Below are 20,347 nucleotides of genomic sequence, written 5' to 3'. Positions count from 1 at the left end.
CAAACGTTTAAACTACCGTTTTATCTATCGTTTGTAAATAAACATGGTGGAGATACATGAACAGGGGTACTCAACCTGTTCTAATCGTTTTGTACAAGCAGAAGTCTATTGATTTCAATAAACAAATTATACATCCAGTCAATGTCTACTTCATGGCGTTGCTTGCATTACCCACGGAACACTAATTAAGACCACGTCAGTCAATGTTTTGTTTCCCTTTTTGTTTCGACGTATATTTTATCCATAAATACTAAAAAACTTTTACATTTCCGTCGTTCCTTTTGGGTCAAATCAACATATTTGATAAATTAAGATACGACTTCGGTTAATAAATGAAACGAACTTTTTCATTTATTTCCTCCCGTTGCACTTAACTCACATGATGGTTTGTTTACGCTCACTAAATATATCTGAACTGCAAATTAGGAAAGTAGTCACAAATACTTCTCTGGTGGTAGGCATCTTATGTGTAAGAGTCCGTCTGGGTAGGTACCACCGCAATGTCTATTTCTGCCCCCAAGCAGCAGTGTGTAGCCAATGTTGTGTTAGGTTAGGTTTGAAGGACTTTGTAGCCAGTGTAACTACTGGACATAATGAGACTTAACATCCCATGTCTCAGAATGGCGAGCGCAGTAGAATACCAAACAATATTTTGTGATTCAAGGTGTTGGATGGTGTTTCCACTTTTTGTGGGCGGTCGTTTCGCTTACCATCAGGTGAACGGCAAGCTCATCTCGTCATTCAAAGGAATAAAAAAAAAATAATAAAACGTGGTCGAGTCAGGTTCGAGAGCTGTCTAATGACACAATCCACCGTTGACCAACAACGAAAAGTTTAAATGCAGGTGGTAGGTTATTTGTATCCGCTCGGATAGCGACCACCGTATGCAAGCTGTAAAGTTCGCTGTAGCTGGTCAAGTAAGTGTAACGCGTTCTGGGATCAGTCTGTGAAAATCCGATTTCAAATAAGCCATCATATTGCTTCGTGTCGGTAGATAATTATAATAAATGATAATAATAATATCAGCCCTGTATATACTGTCCCACTGCTGGGCACGGGCCTCTACTACTGAGAGGGATTAGGCCTTAGTCCACGCTAGCCTACTGCAGATTGTAGACTGCCCTTAAAATTCCTATAGAGAACTTATCAGGTGTGTAGTTTTTTTCATGATGTTTTCCTTCACCGTTAAGATAATAGGAGATAAATAATTACTGTCAATTGATACTTTGTACGTCACTGACATCACATACAGCAGGAGTCACTTGCTAATGTCCCTATAAAAACGAAAAATGTAAACAAAATGTACTCGATTCCAAAAAAGTATACTAGTAGCTCACCTAGACTGTTATCCGCAGTGACGTCATCATCCGGCCAGCTGATCTTTCTTATGGAGCCGCCGCCGCGGCTGTGGTTCTCCAACAGCACCGGCGCGAGGGTGTCGTGCGCCGCGCACGGCTCTCCCGCGCCGCTCATATCCTGGATGAGCGAGGATGGTGCCCCTGTTACAGATGTACCGGGACTTAGGTAAGACACTTAGAAACTAGCTAAACTACTACTACTTACTAGCAATAAGTTACCAAGTTGGGAAAAGGGCAAAAAGTGAAAAGAGTGATATTCTTTGAACTAATTAATATATTAATACATAACATCGTGTATATATTATTGGATAATATTATTTATTATATAAGAGTATTCCTTTTAAAAAAAAAGACACAAAACACTACTTATTTTAATTATATTTAAAGATTGTTATAACTAAGACGTATAATTTGAGTTAGTAATATAATGTTACATAATCCCAGAATTTTAAGAAATACGTGGTGTAACAACGTAAACTGAAATAAAATCAAGGTCGCCCTCGCCCTGGCAAAACAAAACAGCCCAAACAAACTTCCTCGCCGCCCACAACTTCATAAATATTTACCCACAATACAACTTTGCGCATACTCTCTAAATTATACAACACGTCTAACAACCAGACTGGCGCGGCGAGTGGTGAGCCGTCTCAGGAATTGTAAGTCACGAATTCGATTTCATACATAAGCCTCGTGTAGTATAATAGCCTGGTTAATTACTCACTGTCTGATGGTAAAGAATAGGTGAGAAACAATAAATCCTGGTGGACACGGGTAGAGTAAATAGTAATGTCAACAAGCATATTGTTATATGAGTTCCAAGTAGGTACTTCACCAGTTTAAGTAGAGTTAATTCAATTCTCTACTAAATCTCTTTACAATAGGATAGTTAGTAGTATAGTTAGCACTGTACTGTATTATAGCGCCATTTACTCTATCCGTGTACAGCGTACTTTAAAATACTTTAAGCGAGAATAATAATCATCACGCAAGTAATAAAATGCGATGATGCCGTTAAATATGTAAATAACTCAATATTGGGCTTAACATTCGTTAGTGTAGTTATTAGATGCTTTTATGTTTTAGATATCAAACTTCACATATTCAAAATTCTATGTTCAAAACTGGAGCGATCAGATATTACGAAAATTTCCTCACAATGTTACCTTCACTATTACAGCGGGCGATATTTAATTATAATTAATACACAGAAGCATATTATAACATAACTGCGATGTTGTACTTTAATAGTACACTTACGTTTCAAGCGCTGAAGCGTTCACAAGCGCGTGCAAATCCTTTAAAAGCGCTGCACACAAAAGGTTCGCTGCAGCGGATCCTTCATTACGTATTCTCTGTATGGAGCTAACAGAATAGTCAGATTTCCGCTCCTAATCCACCAGACCGGCCTCTCGCAGGCCCCGGTCCGTTCCGCTCTCGGACAAGATTAATGCCGCGTCACACTCCGCCGGGCCCGTTCCATTCGTTCTTTTCACTATCTCCAGTGAATGAATGATGTGCTTTTATCGCTCGGGGACTGGGGCCCAATTAATTCTTGTCTCCGTTGATAAGGCTCATATAAAAATTGTTTTGTTTAAGGCAGTAAAGCCGCTTGTAAAATCTGAGCGGTGTTGATAAAAAAATAACAGAAATGTAGGCGCGTCTTTTGATTTTATTTTTCCTTGTCGCGAGGCGGTTGTTTCGAGGCATATTTGGAGATAATTCTGTGAGATGTTTTCTTTTGTGTCTTGATTTAACTTTGCTTATTCGAGACCTAATCGCCTTGTTAATCTTTTACTCAGTTTCTGTTGTATCGTTATGTTTATTTTGTAGTATATTTTTAACGTGGCGGAATTTCGAAACACTGACAAATGTTAAGGAAGAATTTGACCAGTGTTAACTGGAATTAGAACTGTGATAATCCGCAACTTGGTAATTGATAAGTTTATTATCCATTAGCCTAATATGTAATATGTTTAATATTTACAGATTAAAATAAAATTATTTAATTTCTTATAAGCTTTTCCCATTAGAGCAAGGAACTGAAAAAAATTAACACCCAACTATAATTTATATCAAAATTTGCTTTAAAATAAACAGCGTTATTAATTAAATGAACATGAGAATCGAATCCAGAATCTCACATTTCACGATACTACGGTGCTACCACTATCACTGATAGCTCATATTTTTGCAATCAAATATATCAACACAGTCATATATATAGCATAGCTTTCACAAACTCTCCACAATTGTAAGGCAAAGTACTTAGCGCTGAGCTAATGCTTCTTTTTATTACTAGTTTTACGTAATTTGTTTAGTTAACAACAACCATTACTCGTGCCTGTAAGTAAATACGTTATGTAAGTTAACATTTTGTTCGAGGCAAACGATCAGGGGCTCGTACATGTGAATGGTTTGTTAAAATCTAACGAATGACCATTGAATGTGTTTAGGATGAAGATAGATCAAGTATTGAATTAGCCAATATTTTTTTACCGAAAATTCAAAGTGGGAATTATTTGCCAAGAAATCTCTTTACGTGAACTGCCGAAAGTAAATTATTTTTATAAAGAACCGGTTATTTAATTCCATCTATTTTGTATAGGTGATTATTTAGTATTATATACCTATATAATGTAACGGAAATGTCCCTCTTTTTGTAATATTAGATTATATATGGAATGTGGATAAGAATTAGGAAGCCCGACGTTATTGTGGAGAAAATCGATAAATACAACCTCTCTCATTTTCTTGGTATTGCTTTTTGATTGTATAGCACTTATTTTGACGTGCAATAGACCTTTGGCTTTCTCTTTGTTTTGAACCTAGTAGACTCTTTCTCTCAGGAGGTGGCTTTCTCCTTATTTTGGACCGCCTAGACTTGTGTTACTAGAAAAAGGTCGACAAAACACAAATGCATTAGTCTTCACTTACGCCTTCGCAGAATATAATAAAAAGTATGTGTTCCTCAACTTATCAACACTTTCATTTTATTTCTTATCGTATTAAATTTGTGAAGGTCTTTGGGTGTTGATTAAAAATAAACAAATAAATGAGTTTGAATGGGTGTAGAACCACAAGCAAAAAATATCAATAAAAGCTATAGCCTGAAATTATTTCTCCTATTAGATTACAAGCACTGGTATCAGTATAACTAATAATGCCTCTAAATACTTTCAACAGCATTACAAAGTAAACATACTAATAAAATCACAAGCCCTCCCCGAGTGCATTACCCGTCGTTAATCCGACGTCCCTTCCACGTCATTGGAGGCGATGAATTAGTGCGTGCCGCTGACCACGTTAGCGGAGCCGGCCGCTGGACCGCGAACAACCCTTGATGGACGGAATATCCGCTCATTTATTACATCACATATCAGATCAACTAAGGGATTTTCGGACTTGTTTACTATTGAAAAAGTTTATGTAGGTATTTGTAGATTGATAAATTGCGGTATGCTGTGGTCAGTTTCGTTTGATGGACTACGTCAGCTAGGTTAGTGTTACTGTCACTAAGCTCTTGCTCGTTTACTTCTATAATAAAATAAGTGGTTCGTAAGTTCATTATTCAATTTCTGACTTGAGGCTATTTGATACTGGACCAATTGGAGAATTCAGCGAATCCAAAATATGACTTAATAAGAAATTTATATGAATAGAATTTAGAATTACACCAGGCTAACGAAATTTAGCTACTTCACCGATTATGGGTTTTATAAGTGTTGTATTTTTCAGCTAGTAGACGACCGTCGGGCATAGGCCTAACCAAAATCAGTTACTGTGCTATTTTTGAACTTCAACGGTAATCGCTCTCTAGGCATGAAATATATCCTTTCCTTTTATAAGTAGAACATGTTTCTCGTGACAATGGTTCGTTTTAGTCCCAACCCGCACGCTGCACCAGTTATTGATTCCGAGCGGGCGACGTCGTTTCTCAGTTTGTCTGTAATAAATGTAATGGTTTACGTACACGAATATTGTAAAGGGAACAACTGGCGTAAGTCAAAAGATGTAGCGACGTTACTGTATAAATTTATGTGATTATTCGCCATTCACTTGTTCTTATCTCATTTTTATTGGGATTTGCGTAACATAGTTTTTACATAGGTACAATACAAGTAGCATCACGTCCTTTTCCCTTTTTTCGGGTAGGCAGTGGTGTAAGATACTCATAAATTTCGCCAGCTGTTTTAAGTCCATTTAATAGGGGACGAGCCTGTTGTCATTTACAAGGCACATTTCAGACTCCTGGCTGTAAAATAGAATACTTTTTACACTTAGTAAAAAATCGTTTTGATTTCAGCCCTCTCTAAGGAACCAATCGTTGGCAAATAGTGGTAGAAGAAAGTGTTGCGGGACCTTGGAACTGAACACATTTTTTTTTGTCCACGGCCTTTATACCTTGCTACACGACCGAGCGGTGATTATTCATTTATAAAACTAGACTAGTGTTGTCCTGGATAGTTAAAATACAATATACTCATACTAAAGTCGACTTTTCGTCACGTCGTCGTCGTCACACCCTCTGTTTCCTTATATCTTGCACCACGAACACAAAGGCGTGCAGTTCATACAATATCGCTGGCATACTGTCGAGGTTGTCTTCGTTAGAGTAATAACCGAGGTTCTACGTACCTACGTGTACCATCGTCTATTGATGAGTTAGACCGCATCTCTCAACTAATGAAGTTAGGGCCATAATATTACATTACTGATAGTGCTAGCGATTCCACCTGCTTTGAATTTAACCTTTGCTTGCATCTCTCGAAGGTTTTGGAAGTAATCAAGTAATAAGGAATAAATTATGTAGGCAAGCTTTTACTGGAACTACGACAGTGTAAGGAACATATATTAAAGAATAATTTGGTTAAAAACTCCACGTATAAACATTATTCCACCTAAATTACCTAATGACGATGGAAAGGTCCAGATTTATAAAGATTATATTTGTTCCAAACAGTCTCACTGGTTTCTTACCAAGAACTAAATTGCAATCAATTTCTCATCTGTTCTGGCTGTACGGTGCAGTAATGGTGTAATACAGTTGATATGGCGAAGTTTGTCTTCGTTAAAGCAATAACAGCGTGCGCGAGACCAGCGCCAGCTCTCGCTTGCAGCGCTCCATACCTCAAACGCCTGATGACTGAAACCGCAGCACTTGAAGAATGACACTTGATGTATTAGCAATAAGAGCACTTCTCCTTTAAGTAAAAACTTGCTCAAAATCACGAAAATCAAATTTTGTAGTGTTTAATTGGTTTATGACATACATAAAAAACATTACCTCAGTTTAATTTACAGAACATCTAGTTGAGTCGCTCTATATTGGCGTTTAGTTTACGTACGGTGATACATATAATGTATATGTCACATGGTTATATAATCACCTAATTGTAGCAACAGAGATACTACTACAACGCAACTGAACTTATTCGTCTCCCCAAGTCATTTGGTCTCAGTGATGAAGTATGTCAATTATAGTGACCTGATGGTAGCAACACTAACACAACTGAACTAATTCGTCCCCCAAGTCATTTGGTCTCATAATGACGAGTAATTTCATACATTCCCCAACCACGATAATCTCCACCTCCCCTTATCCTACACCATGTCCATCCGTCATAATTTCCCGCTAAACAGACTCGTTTGCAAGCGATGTATTCCCGTCGGAGCTGGCAGCTCGCAGGCCCCAAACGCCGCGCGCTAAGCGGCCACGTTCCTCGCTCATTTGTCTTCGTTACAGACATCTCGACAATCATTGCTCGTGATATATTCCACCGGCGGACTACCAACTACCTTAACTACAAATTAGTTGGTCATTATTTGGTGTGGTAAATTTTGTGCAAGGTTACAATTCTGATCAGAATATAGGTATAGCTAACAATGGCGAAGGGTGCATATAACTCGATTCCAACCGGCTTTCCTTTATTTACAGTTTATGTAAAATTTAATTATCATTAGCATTTTTTGAAGACCGCAAATTATGCATATCAGCACCAATATGTTGTGTTAGGTTCCATTTGGAAAAATTTCACCTTTCACCATTCATAGCTAAGACTGTTACGGGTCAAAGTGAGGTGCGATAAACAAGGAATAAACAATGGCAGGTGTGGCAAGGAAGTGGCTTATATACTATACAGTAGTGGTTGGATATTTCAATAATAGTCTATGGTTATATAACTAGTAGAGTATTTGTAAATTATTTTTAGGTACTTTCTAAACTCTAAACTTATACAATGCACTGTAACTGTAACTATAAAGAGTATACTAATACTATACTAATCTAATCAGTCTAAAACATTGGATGTTATGTCTCAATATGTCTAGAATTAACACTGACTTCATTGTTTAATCCGGAATACAAATACTTATCGATTTGCTAGTCGGCAGAAATAAATATTCTGTTGGTGCTTAGTATGGAGTACCACATTCTCGCATACAGACCTACCATCGCCAGTACCGGCAGTAATATATAGAAAAACAATATAGAATCTAAATATTTATACAAAACATAGTTTAATAAAACCACCATCCATATTCATATGATCTTTAGCGGGGATTTACAGCTCTCCAACGGAATAACAATGATTCTGACCCAAATACATTATGCAGGCAACAACCAACACTAAATGCTATTACAAAGCTATTTCTGATGTAAACTTGATCCTTATAAACTGGTAGAAACCAAGATTACACGCCAATTAACTACGTAAGAATAGGTAATGGTTATTTGGTAATTCCGTTATGGTTATTACTTGATATGTTTCTTGTATGCGTTAGTCCCTATACATTTACCGATATCTATTTACTGTCAGGCATTAATGACATGCTGTCCCACTGTTGGGCACGGGCCTCCTCTACTACAGAGAAGGATTAGGCCTAAGTCTACCACGCGGGCCTAGTGCCGGTTGGTAGACTTCACACACCCGTAATATTCCTATAGAGAACTTCTCAGGTTTTCTCACGATGTTTTCCTTCACCGTTAAAGCAAGCGATAATACACAAAGATAGCCTAGTTGAGTGTGGAACAGACTGCCTAGATAAATGTCCGCAGGTTCAAAACCCAAGGGCACACACCTCTGATTATTTTAATTATGTGTGTATTCTTTGTGAATTAACGCTTGCTTTGTGTCAGGCAGTAGTCTGCAAAAAATATATAAATAATAATTTACCTAGTCCAATGTAACACAATGCTTCATATGATAATACTCTACTATTCAAAGTATTTCTACTGTTTAAGTGTAATCATAGTTCTTACCATCACTCGAGCCACTTTGTTCAGTTATGAGTAAAAAAAACGAATAGCTCGCAGATTAATTTTATTACAAAATAATAAAGTCTAGATCTTATGTTTAAAACACCCGAGGCAAATTCGGTAACGTTAATTGCCTCTGATATTAAATATAACTTCAACTTACATTACCTGCAGACATAAAATACATAAAAAGTTACAAATAAGTATTACCAAGAAAAAGGTAACCTAGTTATAACTTACGAGAAAAAACTTTATCAAAAGACGTTTTCAGCCAGCCTTATTGCGCCGTAACAGGGTTGAAAGTCGTGTATTGGGCTAGTTATTATAAGTAGCAAGTAATATTTCTGCGGTGCGACCGCTATTCAAGTGTGAAGTCGATAAGGGAATGTCTCGTTGGCTGGCGTCTCTTTGAAAAAATATTAAGAAGGTGTACAGTTTTGAAATAAGTTTTTTTTCTTATGACTGGATTTAATATTGGATTAATTTGAATTTACTTTAAAAGTTTAAGATGGCGTACGGTTTACGAGTCACGTTTAGGGATCAGCCGGTGTGTACCGAGTAGAGCAGGCGAGCGTAAGCCTTGTTTTTCTCTATCCTGTATAATTATACCTACTAATAATCAATCGGTCAATCAGCCAAGGTAGTTTCGGCATTTGGTGAGGATGGATAATAGGAGACTGACAAAAATTATATATAAGGCGAATTTCGGTGGAAGAGTCGCTCGGGAACGACTGCACTTTATTTATTTATTATTATTATTAAAAACAATTAACAATTGATTAACCAAAAGATGTAGCATAAACTAGATTAAGTTTTTGTATATTTACATCTAAACCTTTAAATGTCCACTGAACTTTCAAAAGTCAGATATCTGACATCCTTAGTATAGGCCAGGTCATAAATACCGGTGAATGAAATGCATTAAAATATTGATGAAGGTGGAGGAAGCGAGAGAAGTATGCCAGAATCGTGCAAAGTGACAATCCATAGACTCTGCCTTCTCCTATCGGATTGAAGCGTCGTATTATGCATGTATGTAATAATAAATAAATAAGTAATAAATAAATCGCTTTTTTTTCTTTCTTTCTTACCAGGTGGTACTAAGGGATATTCCTCGGTGTTATAGTTGTAATGCATACGCGATACGAATACCGTGCTGAGGTCTTGGGAAGCTCAAGGCGACCCATTAGAGGAACGCCTCTCGTCATTCAATTGTAAACACTGTAACATCAGATGCAGCACATACCAAGATAAGAAACTAACCACGCTATCCTCAGCACTCATGTTTGCGGAAGGACAACGTTTGAAACAAAATATTTGTTCGGAAGGACAACGTTTGAAAACAAACAATATTGAAATCAATCTCGCAAACGTCTGCCACTGCAGACTCCTACCACGAGACAAACTGGAATTTCTATTTGCAATGTACCTATTATTTCAATGTCTTAGTCGAGAATCGGGATGCTATATCTATCATGGGAAAATCTATTTTGACACGGAACACAATGCTGCTGCCAAGACATACACACAGTTGGTCGAATTGTGTGTATGTCTTGGCAGTCTTGAGATGACAAGACGTTCAGAGCAGAGCCTTACTTGAATGGTTTATAAACTTAAGCTCTGCATGGGTACTAGGTCAATCAAAGCGTCATTGAGAAATTCAAGATATTCTAGACTAATAAAAAAATAAAGGACTAGGTAACATTGGTTTACCATCTCGTTGCGTCATAGCTTTTCAACCAATATCACTGATAGCTTAAATGATTAATACATTTTAATTCTAAAAAATACAGTAACGTTTTTTCCAATGAAGCCAAAGCGAAACCTGTAGTAGAAGCTCCAAGTGTGCAAGGAATAAGTTGAATTATTACGTTACACATGGAAATTGTTGATCGGCGACGCGTGTGCACAATTATCGGAGCTGAAAGGCGCGGCTCCCGACCCTCACGGGCCTCTGCCTTGCTGGCACTCCTGCACTCTGATTGAGTTACCTAGATTAATTTTGTCTTTGAATTTGGAATATAATTATTTCTTACATCCATGAAAATAAACTACTGCACTTGATAGTAATTGTAGTGGGGTCCAACAGATTGTCAACTGTCGAGAGATAATTACCCCTTGCTAGTCGACATGATTATGCCGGCCTGTTGAACCGAATATACACAGGTTGTTCCGGGACACGACACAGTTTCGTGGACCACTATGACGGGTTTTAACACCTTGTGTACGGTGGTCACTATCCGGGCAGATATAAAATGTAACCTACCACCAGTGTGTTCTTTTTTTAAAATTTTTATGTGTGTGTAGAAAAATAAATAGTTATAACCTAAGATGTTTTTATTACATAGATACGTTATCCGAGCTCAGTACTGGCAAGACGAAAGTAAGGTAACTGCCCGACATTCACTTAGTCAACCTCCAACCACTGTCGCGGCTAGTCTGCTTACTAACTTCTTGTATTTTTATAAATAAAATGCCTTCCTGTGTTTTTAGTCGATGTACAAATTATACTCCAACTGTGTATGAAAAATAGTTTCTTTTCATAGGTTAGTAATAAGTATACTCTATTTAAATATTTTTTTAAACTAATAAATGCATTTCATTCGACTGTCATGGCGACGGGGCGGCCGACGCTCGGGCCCATTCGGAACCACTCGGGCTCGCTCGGGCCGTATCGATGCGAGCCGCTAGAGCTGTGACTATAGTAAATACTCCGCTGTTTTTATGTGCAATTTTGTTAGGATATGACGCGTCTATTTGTAAAATGTCATTGGTTATAACGGTAAATATTTTGACTTCACCGTATTTGTTCCAATCTTCGTATACCTACAAAGTTCCTTCTGGAACGTGTTTAAACTATTTCCACGGAGCGTGTGGAGTAACAAAGACACGTGATACGTCAATGTAGGTACTACGTATGACATTCATTTATTTTGTTAGCTACATTAGTGCTCCTTTTGAGCCACAATACATACACATACTTTTATTAATTCTTTCATCTAGATAGTTTATTTTTATCTCCATCTGTGGGTCAGTGACCTCGACGAATGGCGACAGCGAAAAATTATCACCATTTATCAAAATTCATTCACCTTATTCATACGTTTGCCTTTCTATTCATTTAATGAAATTGAGTAAAATTCCATATATACCATGAGACAATAAATACTATAAAATTCCACGTTGAAATGGCACTGGCTATTACCAACAAAATTTACATTTATCAAGATTAATAAAATAAAAACTATTGAATTATAGAAATCAATTTCCTATCGAAACATGCACCGAGCAGTTACCAAAGATGAGATGTGACACATTTCCTCCTCGTCTTCCCTTGTCATCTCCTTGTCACATCCATTGACATTCATTTCGTTTGTGATATTATGTCACACGTATATCGAAGCATCTTTTACATGGAATAAAAAATTAGGGAAATGCGAAGTGACAATAAATATTATAAGGCTGAACCAAAAAATCATACTTTTGTTATACTGATTCAGTATTGTGACCTTACTGCATCTGATGTTAAGTGGAGTAGGGTCCAGCAGAGCGTCGATTGAAGAGAGATGATTACACCTCGTCAGTCAAAACAATTATGCCGACCTGTTTTAAACCGTATATCTACAGACTGATCCCGAAACGCGACCCACTTGTGTGGCCTACTATAGCAGATTTTACACCTTGTGTATTTGTATTTGTAGGATGGTCACTATCCGAGCGAATATTAATTTCCTACGTTTACAAGTTATTTGAGATATACATTTTATGTTCCAAAATTATAATTATTGTCAACTAGGCGTATTTATAAATTTTTGATTAATTCAAAACCATTATAACGAAAAAAAATTAATTAATTTTATTTGCTAAATTAATACTTTACAAATGTTAACTAGCATCTAATCTAATAAAGATTCCTTCATATTTAAATCACAGCGTAGAATGACGTTTCTAGTTGTAAAGTTAATATTAAGTCGATGTTCTCGCACGTGAGTTATGACGCATAAATCATAATGTTCGGCAGTCGATTTATGTAGTTTCCTTTGTGAGAGTTCGGGAGAATCTTTTCTTGGAACATCTTCATTATCATCTTTCAAATCTAATGTCGTTTCTAAATCATAATCTCGTTGATTCTGTATTCTGCATGAAGATATTCTCGGAGATTATTTCCAATTTTACCGCGATTTTTTTGTGTGTTATATTATCACAGAGTGTTACCTATTTTAAGTTTGGAGGCCACATACTATTATTAGTTTTTGGTGGATTCGATTAGTTCGGTAGATCTATTGAATACCATAATACAGGGCTCCAAAATTTTATCTTTTTGAACCATTTCACTTGTTGTTTAGAACTGGTTTTCCAGGTTTCATTCCTTCTAAAACTTATCTGAGAAATATAGTGAGATGCTCTTTGTATTGTGTTGCAGCAAATTTTTCATTTTATAAAACGTCGATTTTATTAAAGAATGGATACAATATACCTAAGATTCAATAAACTATCAACTGCAAGTATCATTACATTGCTATTATCTGTATCTCGCTTACATTTATCATTTCACAATCCATTCATAGCTGTTGTGTCTAGGTAGTTAACTTATTGTTTTCTTTACCATGCAGATAAACTACAGCAAAAACCAGGATGGTATAATTTTCTTAAAAGAATACATTAACTGTTTTTTTGGGTTATTCGTTTGGTTTGTGATAATGGCGAAGTATAAATTCGCGTATCTTCAAATTTCTTTCCCTTTTTTCAATATGACAGTGGGCTCAAAGTTACTTCGTATAACCTGAAGTTCAAAAGTTTATTTACCTTCAGATTTACTTGCGTATATGCCGGCCTAATGCTACAAGCCTAACAAAACTATCATACATCCAACAATATCTGGATTCGTTAACTCAACGTCAAGATAAATCTACGTCCCAATATGGAGCAACCTCCAAGACACAAAGTGAGACAGAAGTAGAATTTAAACTGCTCGCAAGCTTCCTCGATCGATCATGCTGGGGCGGGTGTGCCGTGACGTCATTAGTGTAGTGGACGGTGACGTCACAGCCATCCGTCTCTGCCACGGGCCACCACTCACAATTCAACTTTAACGTTACATCATGAAGTTTTAATGTCTCGTATATATCACGTTCGTGAATGGAAGTTTCAGTATTGTGTTGTTATTTTTAATCGAGTACAATGGTTAGTCGCATTGATTTGGTGGCAGGGTGCTTTGATTTACAACCGTGAAATGAAAAGATTTTTTTGAATCTGTAAAATGTTATACATTATTTAGATTCCGTCAATAATTACTCTACCACCAGTTCGGAAAGCAGTTTTCACCAGAGAAGAACTATACAGTGAGGTATTGGGTTTTTATTTAAATTTAGAATGATTGAAATTTATCCACCACTGATTCTTAGTTTCTGCACAGTAATCACTTTGGATCTTTCAGTGGGTACTTAAAGTATAGTCCTAATCATTAAGTCCTTAATTGCCACCAGAAGCTGCTTGACAATGGCTGCATAACTGGATTATAAGCTGTCCTAAATTTGACACAACATGAACTATCGTAAAGGAATTTCTACCAAGTGAACGGACGCTAGTAACAAAGCATTCTTATTAGGTTATTACCCCTTAGCCTCAAAACTGGGTAATATAGTTGTATTTTATGAGTCTCGTGACCAAAGCAACGTTAATTCAATTAGTTTCAAGTTGTTATTTATGTCTGCAGAGCGGGTATTACCGGTTAATTCCAGCATTTAGTGAGATATACCGCCGCAGCGCGACGCTCCGACATTCCCGACAGATCGACGCGCCAATGAATATTTATCCTTTGTTCCTGCGCTGATGGTCTGCTTCTAGTAAACTACTGTTATTATTCAAAGTTGAAATACTAGGAATGGTGATGTATAGCGGTAGTAAATTGGTCCGGTAATGAACGTACATTTTCAAGAGATATACGCTGTAGTTGTAGCATCATACCCCAAACTACATAGTTTTTTTTATCAGCTCCCAGACTTATTAGCTTTTTTTGGCGTATCGGGAGGCCGGATGGTCCATTCCCTCTCCAGAATTGCGTAGTGCCTACCCACAGGATGTTGACAACTTACTATTATCAATTTTAAAATGACCACAATTATCAAGTACACGAAAGGTTTTTTAGGCTGACCCAACCCTCTGGAAAATAGCTATAGCTACGCCTATGATTCTACTAACACAAAAAACGAACTGGATCTCCCGGAGTGGCTACTTCAGGTGCCGAAATATTCCCACCACAAACTAAGTCAAATTTCATCATCTAATGTAACGTCAACTCTTTGATTGGAGTAAAAATTGGTACGAAAAGACTGGACTCATAATCCGGTACAAAAATTTCTGTACCAGAAATTAAAAAGGATTACAAGAGTTGTGAAATCTAATCACGGACTTGAAACGATCAAAGTTTAGGCACTAAACACTATGCCGGCGCAAACTGAAACGAGTAATGCCGGCACAGTGCAAGTTTCTACTAACTAGTCCGCGCGATATGGGGCAGTAAAATGCATAATATTGTTATTCATATCGTTATGAGTGTCTTCAGAGTTTTATTCCAGTTTGAGTAGAATTGAACTTTGTTACGAATCTAGGGATAGGATATGGTTTTGTTGCTAGGGTGAGAATTTTCTAGAATATGACTTTTAAAGTTTAGTTTTTGTACAATTTATTGATAATACATCAGGCACTTGTTAACTGTGGAGCTCATTCTTTTATAATGTCAACTAATAACAGTCATTCCAATAACTAAGACCTAACATCAAATACTCTTAGGTTTCAGTAGTTGACTAATCTTACTTAAAAGATCAATAGTACAAAAATATAACCTTCGCAAATACGAAGAAATGACCTAATCCCACGTGACCCCACGCGGCTCTGAGGTCGTCGTCAAGATCCCAGGACCTCGAGGCCAGACACGTGGCAATATCTCAACAAACGAATAGGAACAAAGTGCCTTCGTCGGAAATAATAAAAAGATTTGGGCAATTTATCTGGAGTTATCCCAGCATATTGTTACGTGAACCTTTGTGTGGGTTCGTTATGGGATTCATTATTGTTTTGGGAAAAATATGGACGTATTAAGAGTACATGAACTGCTTTATGTTTTAGAAAGTAAATAGCAGTGTATTACCGTTAAAAAATTAGATGCAGTGAAAGCGTTGACACTGGAGTGAAGGCGTTGCGTTTCGATAAAATTTCAGCAGTAAGTTAAGAACTATACAGCTTCTTAGACCTGATTCTTTCTTAGCAAATTTATTTATGCGGCGTCGTTGAATGTATCACTTCTATTTGAGTCTGAAGAACATTTAAGAGCGTTTACGTGCCGCGCGTGAAGTCAACTATAGGTAATTCTTCGCAAAATTCACTCACACAGAACCGTGCGTAGCTGTGTGCGTAGTTAGCGCATCGGCTATCTTTATAGTCAGACCAACCAATTTTGATCTTTTCGCTTTAATTATCTAATTTGAATGTAACTTATGATTTATGAATTTATGATAAATGAAGAATTCTATTATTAAATATATAAGAATTCATCATGAAATAGTTTATATGTATCATTTTGTAATTATAAAAAAAATAAACATTTTTAACAAATTTTAACGGCAATTTTACAAATTGTTATTTTCACTTTTTAAATGCAAATGCTTAAAAAATTTAAGCATTTGCATTTAGAAAGTACCCTTTAGTAAAGTAGACCATCATGTAACCGAAAGATAGGCACCAGAACTCCGTAATCAGACAATAAATCAGGAAAATTACTGTGCTACGATGTTTATAATGAACCACATAATTACTCCATAAGTCCAAAGTTTAAATTAAGTCATTAGAAATTACATATTGGAATTTATATTTTGAGTCAGAAGGTGTATGTAATGAGATGTCATTTTTAGGTGTATAACTAAAAAGTGACAAATAAAAGACTTCTTTTTGTAGGTTATATTTTTTTGGATAGTTTTTTTTTTAATAGGTATTGTTTCTCAGTGACATCGATCATCAATCGATCGATTGTACATCCATGTATAACAATTTACCAGTTTTGTATCCATAGTTTTGCATAATATTTGCGACACACGACGAAGCAAAATAGTTGATTCTGTACTTTTTTTTGACCAACAGCAGTCAGCTTTGACTGTAAGTATGGGAATACCGTCTTTTACATCGCCACAGGCAACATCTTTATCAGTTTCTTCCCTAGCGGCCTCTTGCATCCTGTCCTCTGCAGCTAATTTCAATCATTTAGCTAACTCGTCGTAACATTTCATGTAAACATTTTGCGTTAATATTGGTAAATCTATGGAAGCTAACTGTTCGTTTAAATTTGATCTACCAACTCCAGTCATCATAGCTCCATTCACAGTTCCACGATATACGTCCATTCTATCAGTATATCTCTTAGCGCTTAAATAGCTTAAATTCCATATTGCACATATTACACTTCATTAAAAATGGTGACTGCAAGCAAACATTATTCTCTTTCAATAGTTGTAAATGTTCGATACTACAACCTGTTGCTCTGTTGTGATTATTGAGTGTTTTAATTTGATCCAAAAAATATTGAAAATCTATAATTTTGCGGCTTTTAATAACCTTATTTATTTTGAGTGTAATAACAGGCTCGATTACCTAAAAATTAAAAAAAATATATAGAATATACTATTATTGTTATCGAAGTTTACGCAAACACTCCATACTTAAGTAAAACTGCATATGGATCTAGACGCGTTTAATTTATACAAGTATAATGACGCCGAAATCTGCACAGGGTTATACGTCAGGATAAAATAATATGTAAAATTGATGTGAGCGTGTAAACCTAAACTAGCCCAAATAGTTAAGAAGATAGGTATACTAACTCCTACTAGTAATTTTATTCACTAGCTACATAAATTACCAAATCCCTTATTTCTAAGGTTCAAAGAGGAGAAAGATATAGGATTCCGTCTCTCGTCACTTGAATTTTCTTAACAGTGCGCACCAGTGAACACAAAAACCTTGTTATTTGAAAGTTACCTATGCATTATGCAAAAAAATCAGCCAAGTGCGAGTGGGACTCGCGCACTGGGTATTTGGCGAGTTGTAAACGTTTTGACAACGGGACAGCAAAGTGATTCTATAAGGCTAAAACTCACGAAGCGGTTTTACTCGCGCCCGCCGTGGTTGAGAAACGGCTGTTTTATTTCCAAACTCATGACGACCGGAGATCTGTGCGATTTGTAACCACCGCGGTTCCGATTATGTCCTGCAAACTTGGCGAGCGATTATCGCAAGGCGGGCGGTTACAAGATGGACAGTTAACGGTCAGTTGAGTTCCAGAACGCCATGGACACATATCAGAAACGATCACGATGGAGGAAAATGGCGTCAGATTTCTGTAACCACCCCTCCCCTACCGACTACTGCAGTCGCCCACCTACTAACCACAGAGCGCGCTGGTGCTACCGTGGCCCGCACGATTCTACTAGTTGGCCGCCAATACAGCGGGTACCGCATACAACCGCACGCCGCGGGCGTAAAACGAGTTTTGAAATGTGCGTTTAGTCCAATTGAAATGTTACAATTTAAGGACCGAATATTGCATTTCTTGGAGGACGCAATTTTATTTTTGGGCCATGTGTGGGGGGTCAATAGAAGCTTAACCTCAAGTTTGTGGGGTCGCCACCCTTGTCCCCCGGCCGCCATCTTGGAAAAAGGGGTGAAAACACTTTTTTCACGATATCTCGGAAACTATACGTCTTACAAAAAATTTGTAAAGCCATAATTTGTAGCAAATTGTTTTGCCTGCAAATATGTTTTTTCTCCTTTATCCCCAAATGGTAACTCATACCTTTTCTACCTGCATAACATTCGATGAGTTAAATTTGGTAAGTTCTATGGCAAAGAAAAGAGTTAGGAATAAATAAGTAAAGTTGTACGAATTTAACAAAAAAATTGTAATAATATATTTACAATAAAAAAATCAAAAATAAGTTAAACATTTTGTTTCGACCGGATTCTCATGAGCATTGACGAACCCGGTAAACTTTGGAGCGCTGTAACAGCGTTTTAAATGAACGAAATAAAAAAAAATTATAGGGAACAATTTTCCTCAAAAGATAATTTACAAGTTAGTTTGAGGTAATTTTTTTGTAAAATGTAAAAAAAAAAAGTTATAGAGCAAAAAAGAAAACTTTTATAAACAGTTTCTCACATTTTTGCTTATAACTTCTTTAATTTTTAATTTAGGGCAAAAAGTTATATAAACATATTTGTAGGCAAAACAATTTGCTACAAATTATGACTTTACAAAATTTATGTAAGACGCATAGTTTCCGAGATATCGCGAAAAAAGTGTTTTCACCCCTTTTCCATGATGGCGGCCAGGGGACAAGGGGGCGACCTCACAAACTTGAGATTAAGCTTCTATTGACCCCCCACACATGTTCTAAAAATAAAATTGGGTCCTCTAAAAATACAAAGCTCATGTAACATTTCAATGGGCTAATTGTTTTTAGCTTAAGGTTCCATTTTTTTCCTTCGAGTAACTATGCTCAAGTGTTTAATGAGTAAAAAGCAACAACCATAACTACAGACGCATGTTATAACATTAGTACATCAATCTTTTAGCTTTTGCTTTAGCCGAAGTTTCAGCGTTGTTACGTTTCCTTTTCTTGCCTAGAAATAGCTTTACTTCCCATTGTGTCTGAAACATAATAATATAATAATAATTTATAGTAACTTCTAAAATTATTGTCAATCATTAAAGAAAAAATATTTTACTTACTAAAGTACTAAGATGTGGCAATCACTGTATACACGTGACTATTTTTTCTACGCACAGCAAAGTCCAACTGGAGTCTGGCCGGAGCGACGAGCGATACGTCCTCTCTCTAGAAAGCCTCAAGGCGGACTAATTTGAAACGATTTGCGCGTTGCGTTTTATAGTGGTATTTAAAATATTTATAGAAAAATAACAGAACTAATTTTGTAGAATTTTTAAATTGTATGTTTTTAAGGAGATGTTCTTCTATTATAGTAATCCAATATTATATTCAATTAAGTAAGATATAGTGATAAAAAAAAAAATCATTCAAATGACCAACATTTCTGAAATTTTCGAATTCTTTGAATTTTTATTTCTCATGAATTAAACATAAAAAGATATTTTTTTCTCTACTAACTTTTTTTTCTTCAGGATCTTTTAGTTAGATAAAAATAACATATTGTTATGTTCCTTAGTGGTTTAAGATATTTTGAGCTTCGAAATAGACGTTCGAAGCGTAAATTTGGAAACCTCTGTTTAGTAATCATTAAACAATTTACAAATACTCAATAAATCTAAAAAATTTCTCTACTAACTTTTTAGACAACAAAATTGTCTATGATAATTACTAATTCATATGTTTTTAAAATAATGTTTTGATGGATATTATCTCCTTCGAAAAGTGCTGTTTTTGAGACATACGGCGCGCGGGTGCGTAAACGCTCTTAAGCTTATAAAATTACTAGACACTATAATACATTATAATGACTCAAGCTGTTGGGCGCAGAACAGTGCCTTGGAGTTCTTGGTATTAAAGCTCTGGATAATGTTTCCACCGCGTACAGAAAATTATAATAATAATGTATTTGAATTGAAACGTAATTACATTGTACTACATCCAAAAATATATGATTTTTCCAAGATCAAAGCGGACCATACCATTCTTACAGAAGCTCCAAGGCACGGTCTGTTAAC

At 36.3% G+C, this 20,347-nt stretch overlaps 1 protein-coding gene across 1 annotated transcript in view; it reads left to right on the top strand.

The window, feature by feature from the left end:
- The first annotated feature begins 1,361 nt into the window (after positions 1-1,361).
- LOC115450184 (Down syndrome cell adhesion molecule-like protein Dscam2) overlaps positions 1,362-20,347 on the top strand; it is a 92,431-nt gene continuing 73,445 nt past the window's right edge. Inside the window, exon 1 of the mRNA XM_037442898.1 lies at positions 1,362-1,524. Coding sequence (XP_037298795.1) covers positions 1,388-1,524 — 137 coding nt within the window. The 5' untranslated portion in view covers positions 1,362-1,387. The remainder of the gene's footprint in view (positions 1,525-20,347) is intronic.

The sequence above is a fragment of the Manduca sexta genome, chromosome 25, assembly GCF_014839805.1.
Source record: "Manduca sexta isolate Smith_Timp_Sample1 chromosome 25, JHU_Msex_v1.0, whole genome shotgun sequence".
Taxonomy (NCBI): Eukaryota; Metazoa; Arthropoda; class Insecta; order Lepidoptera; family Sphingidae; genus Manduca; species Manduca sexta.
The sequence above is the reverse complement of the archived record's forward strand: the minus strand, read 5'-3'. Positions and strand labels throughout refer to the sequence as shown.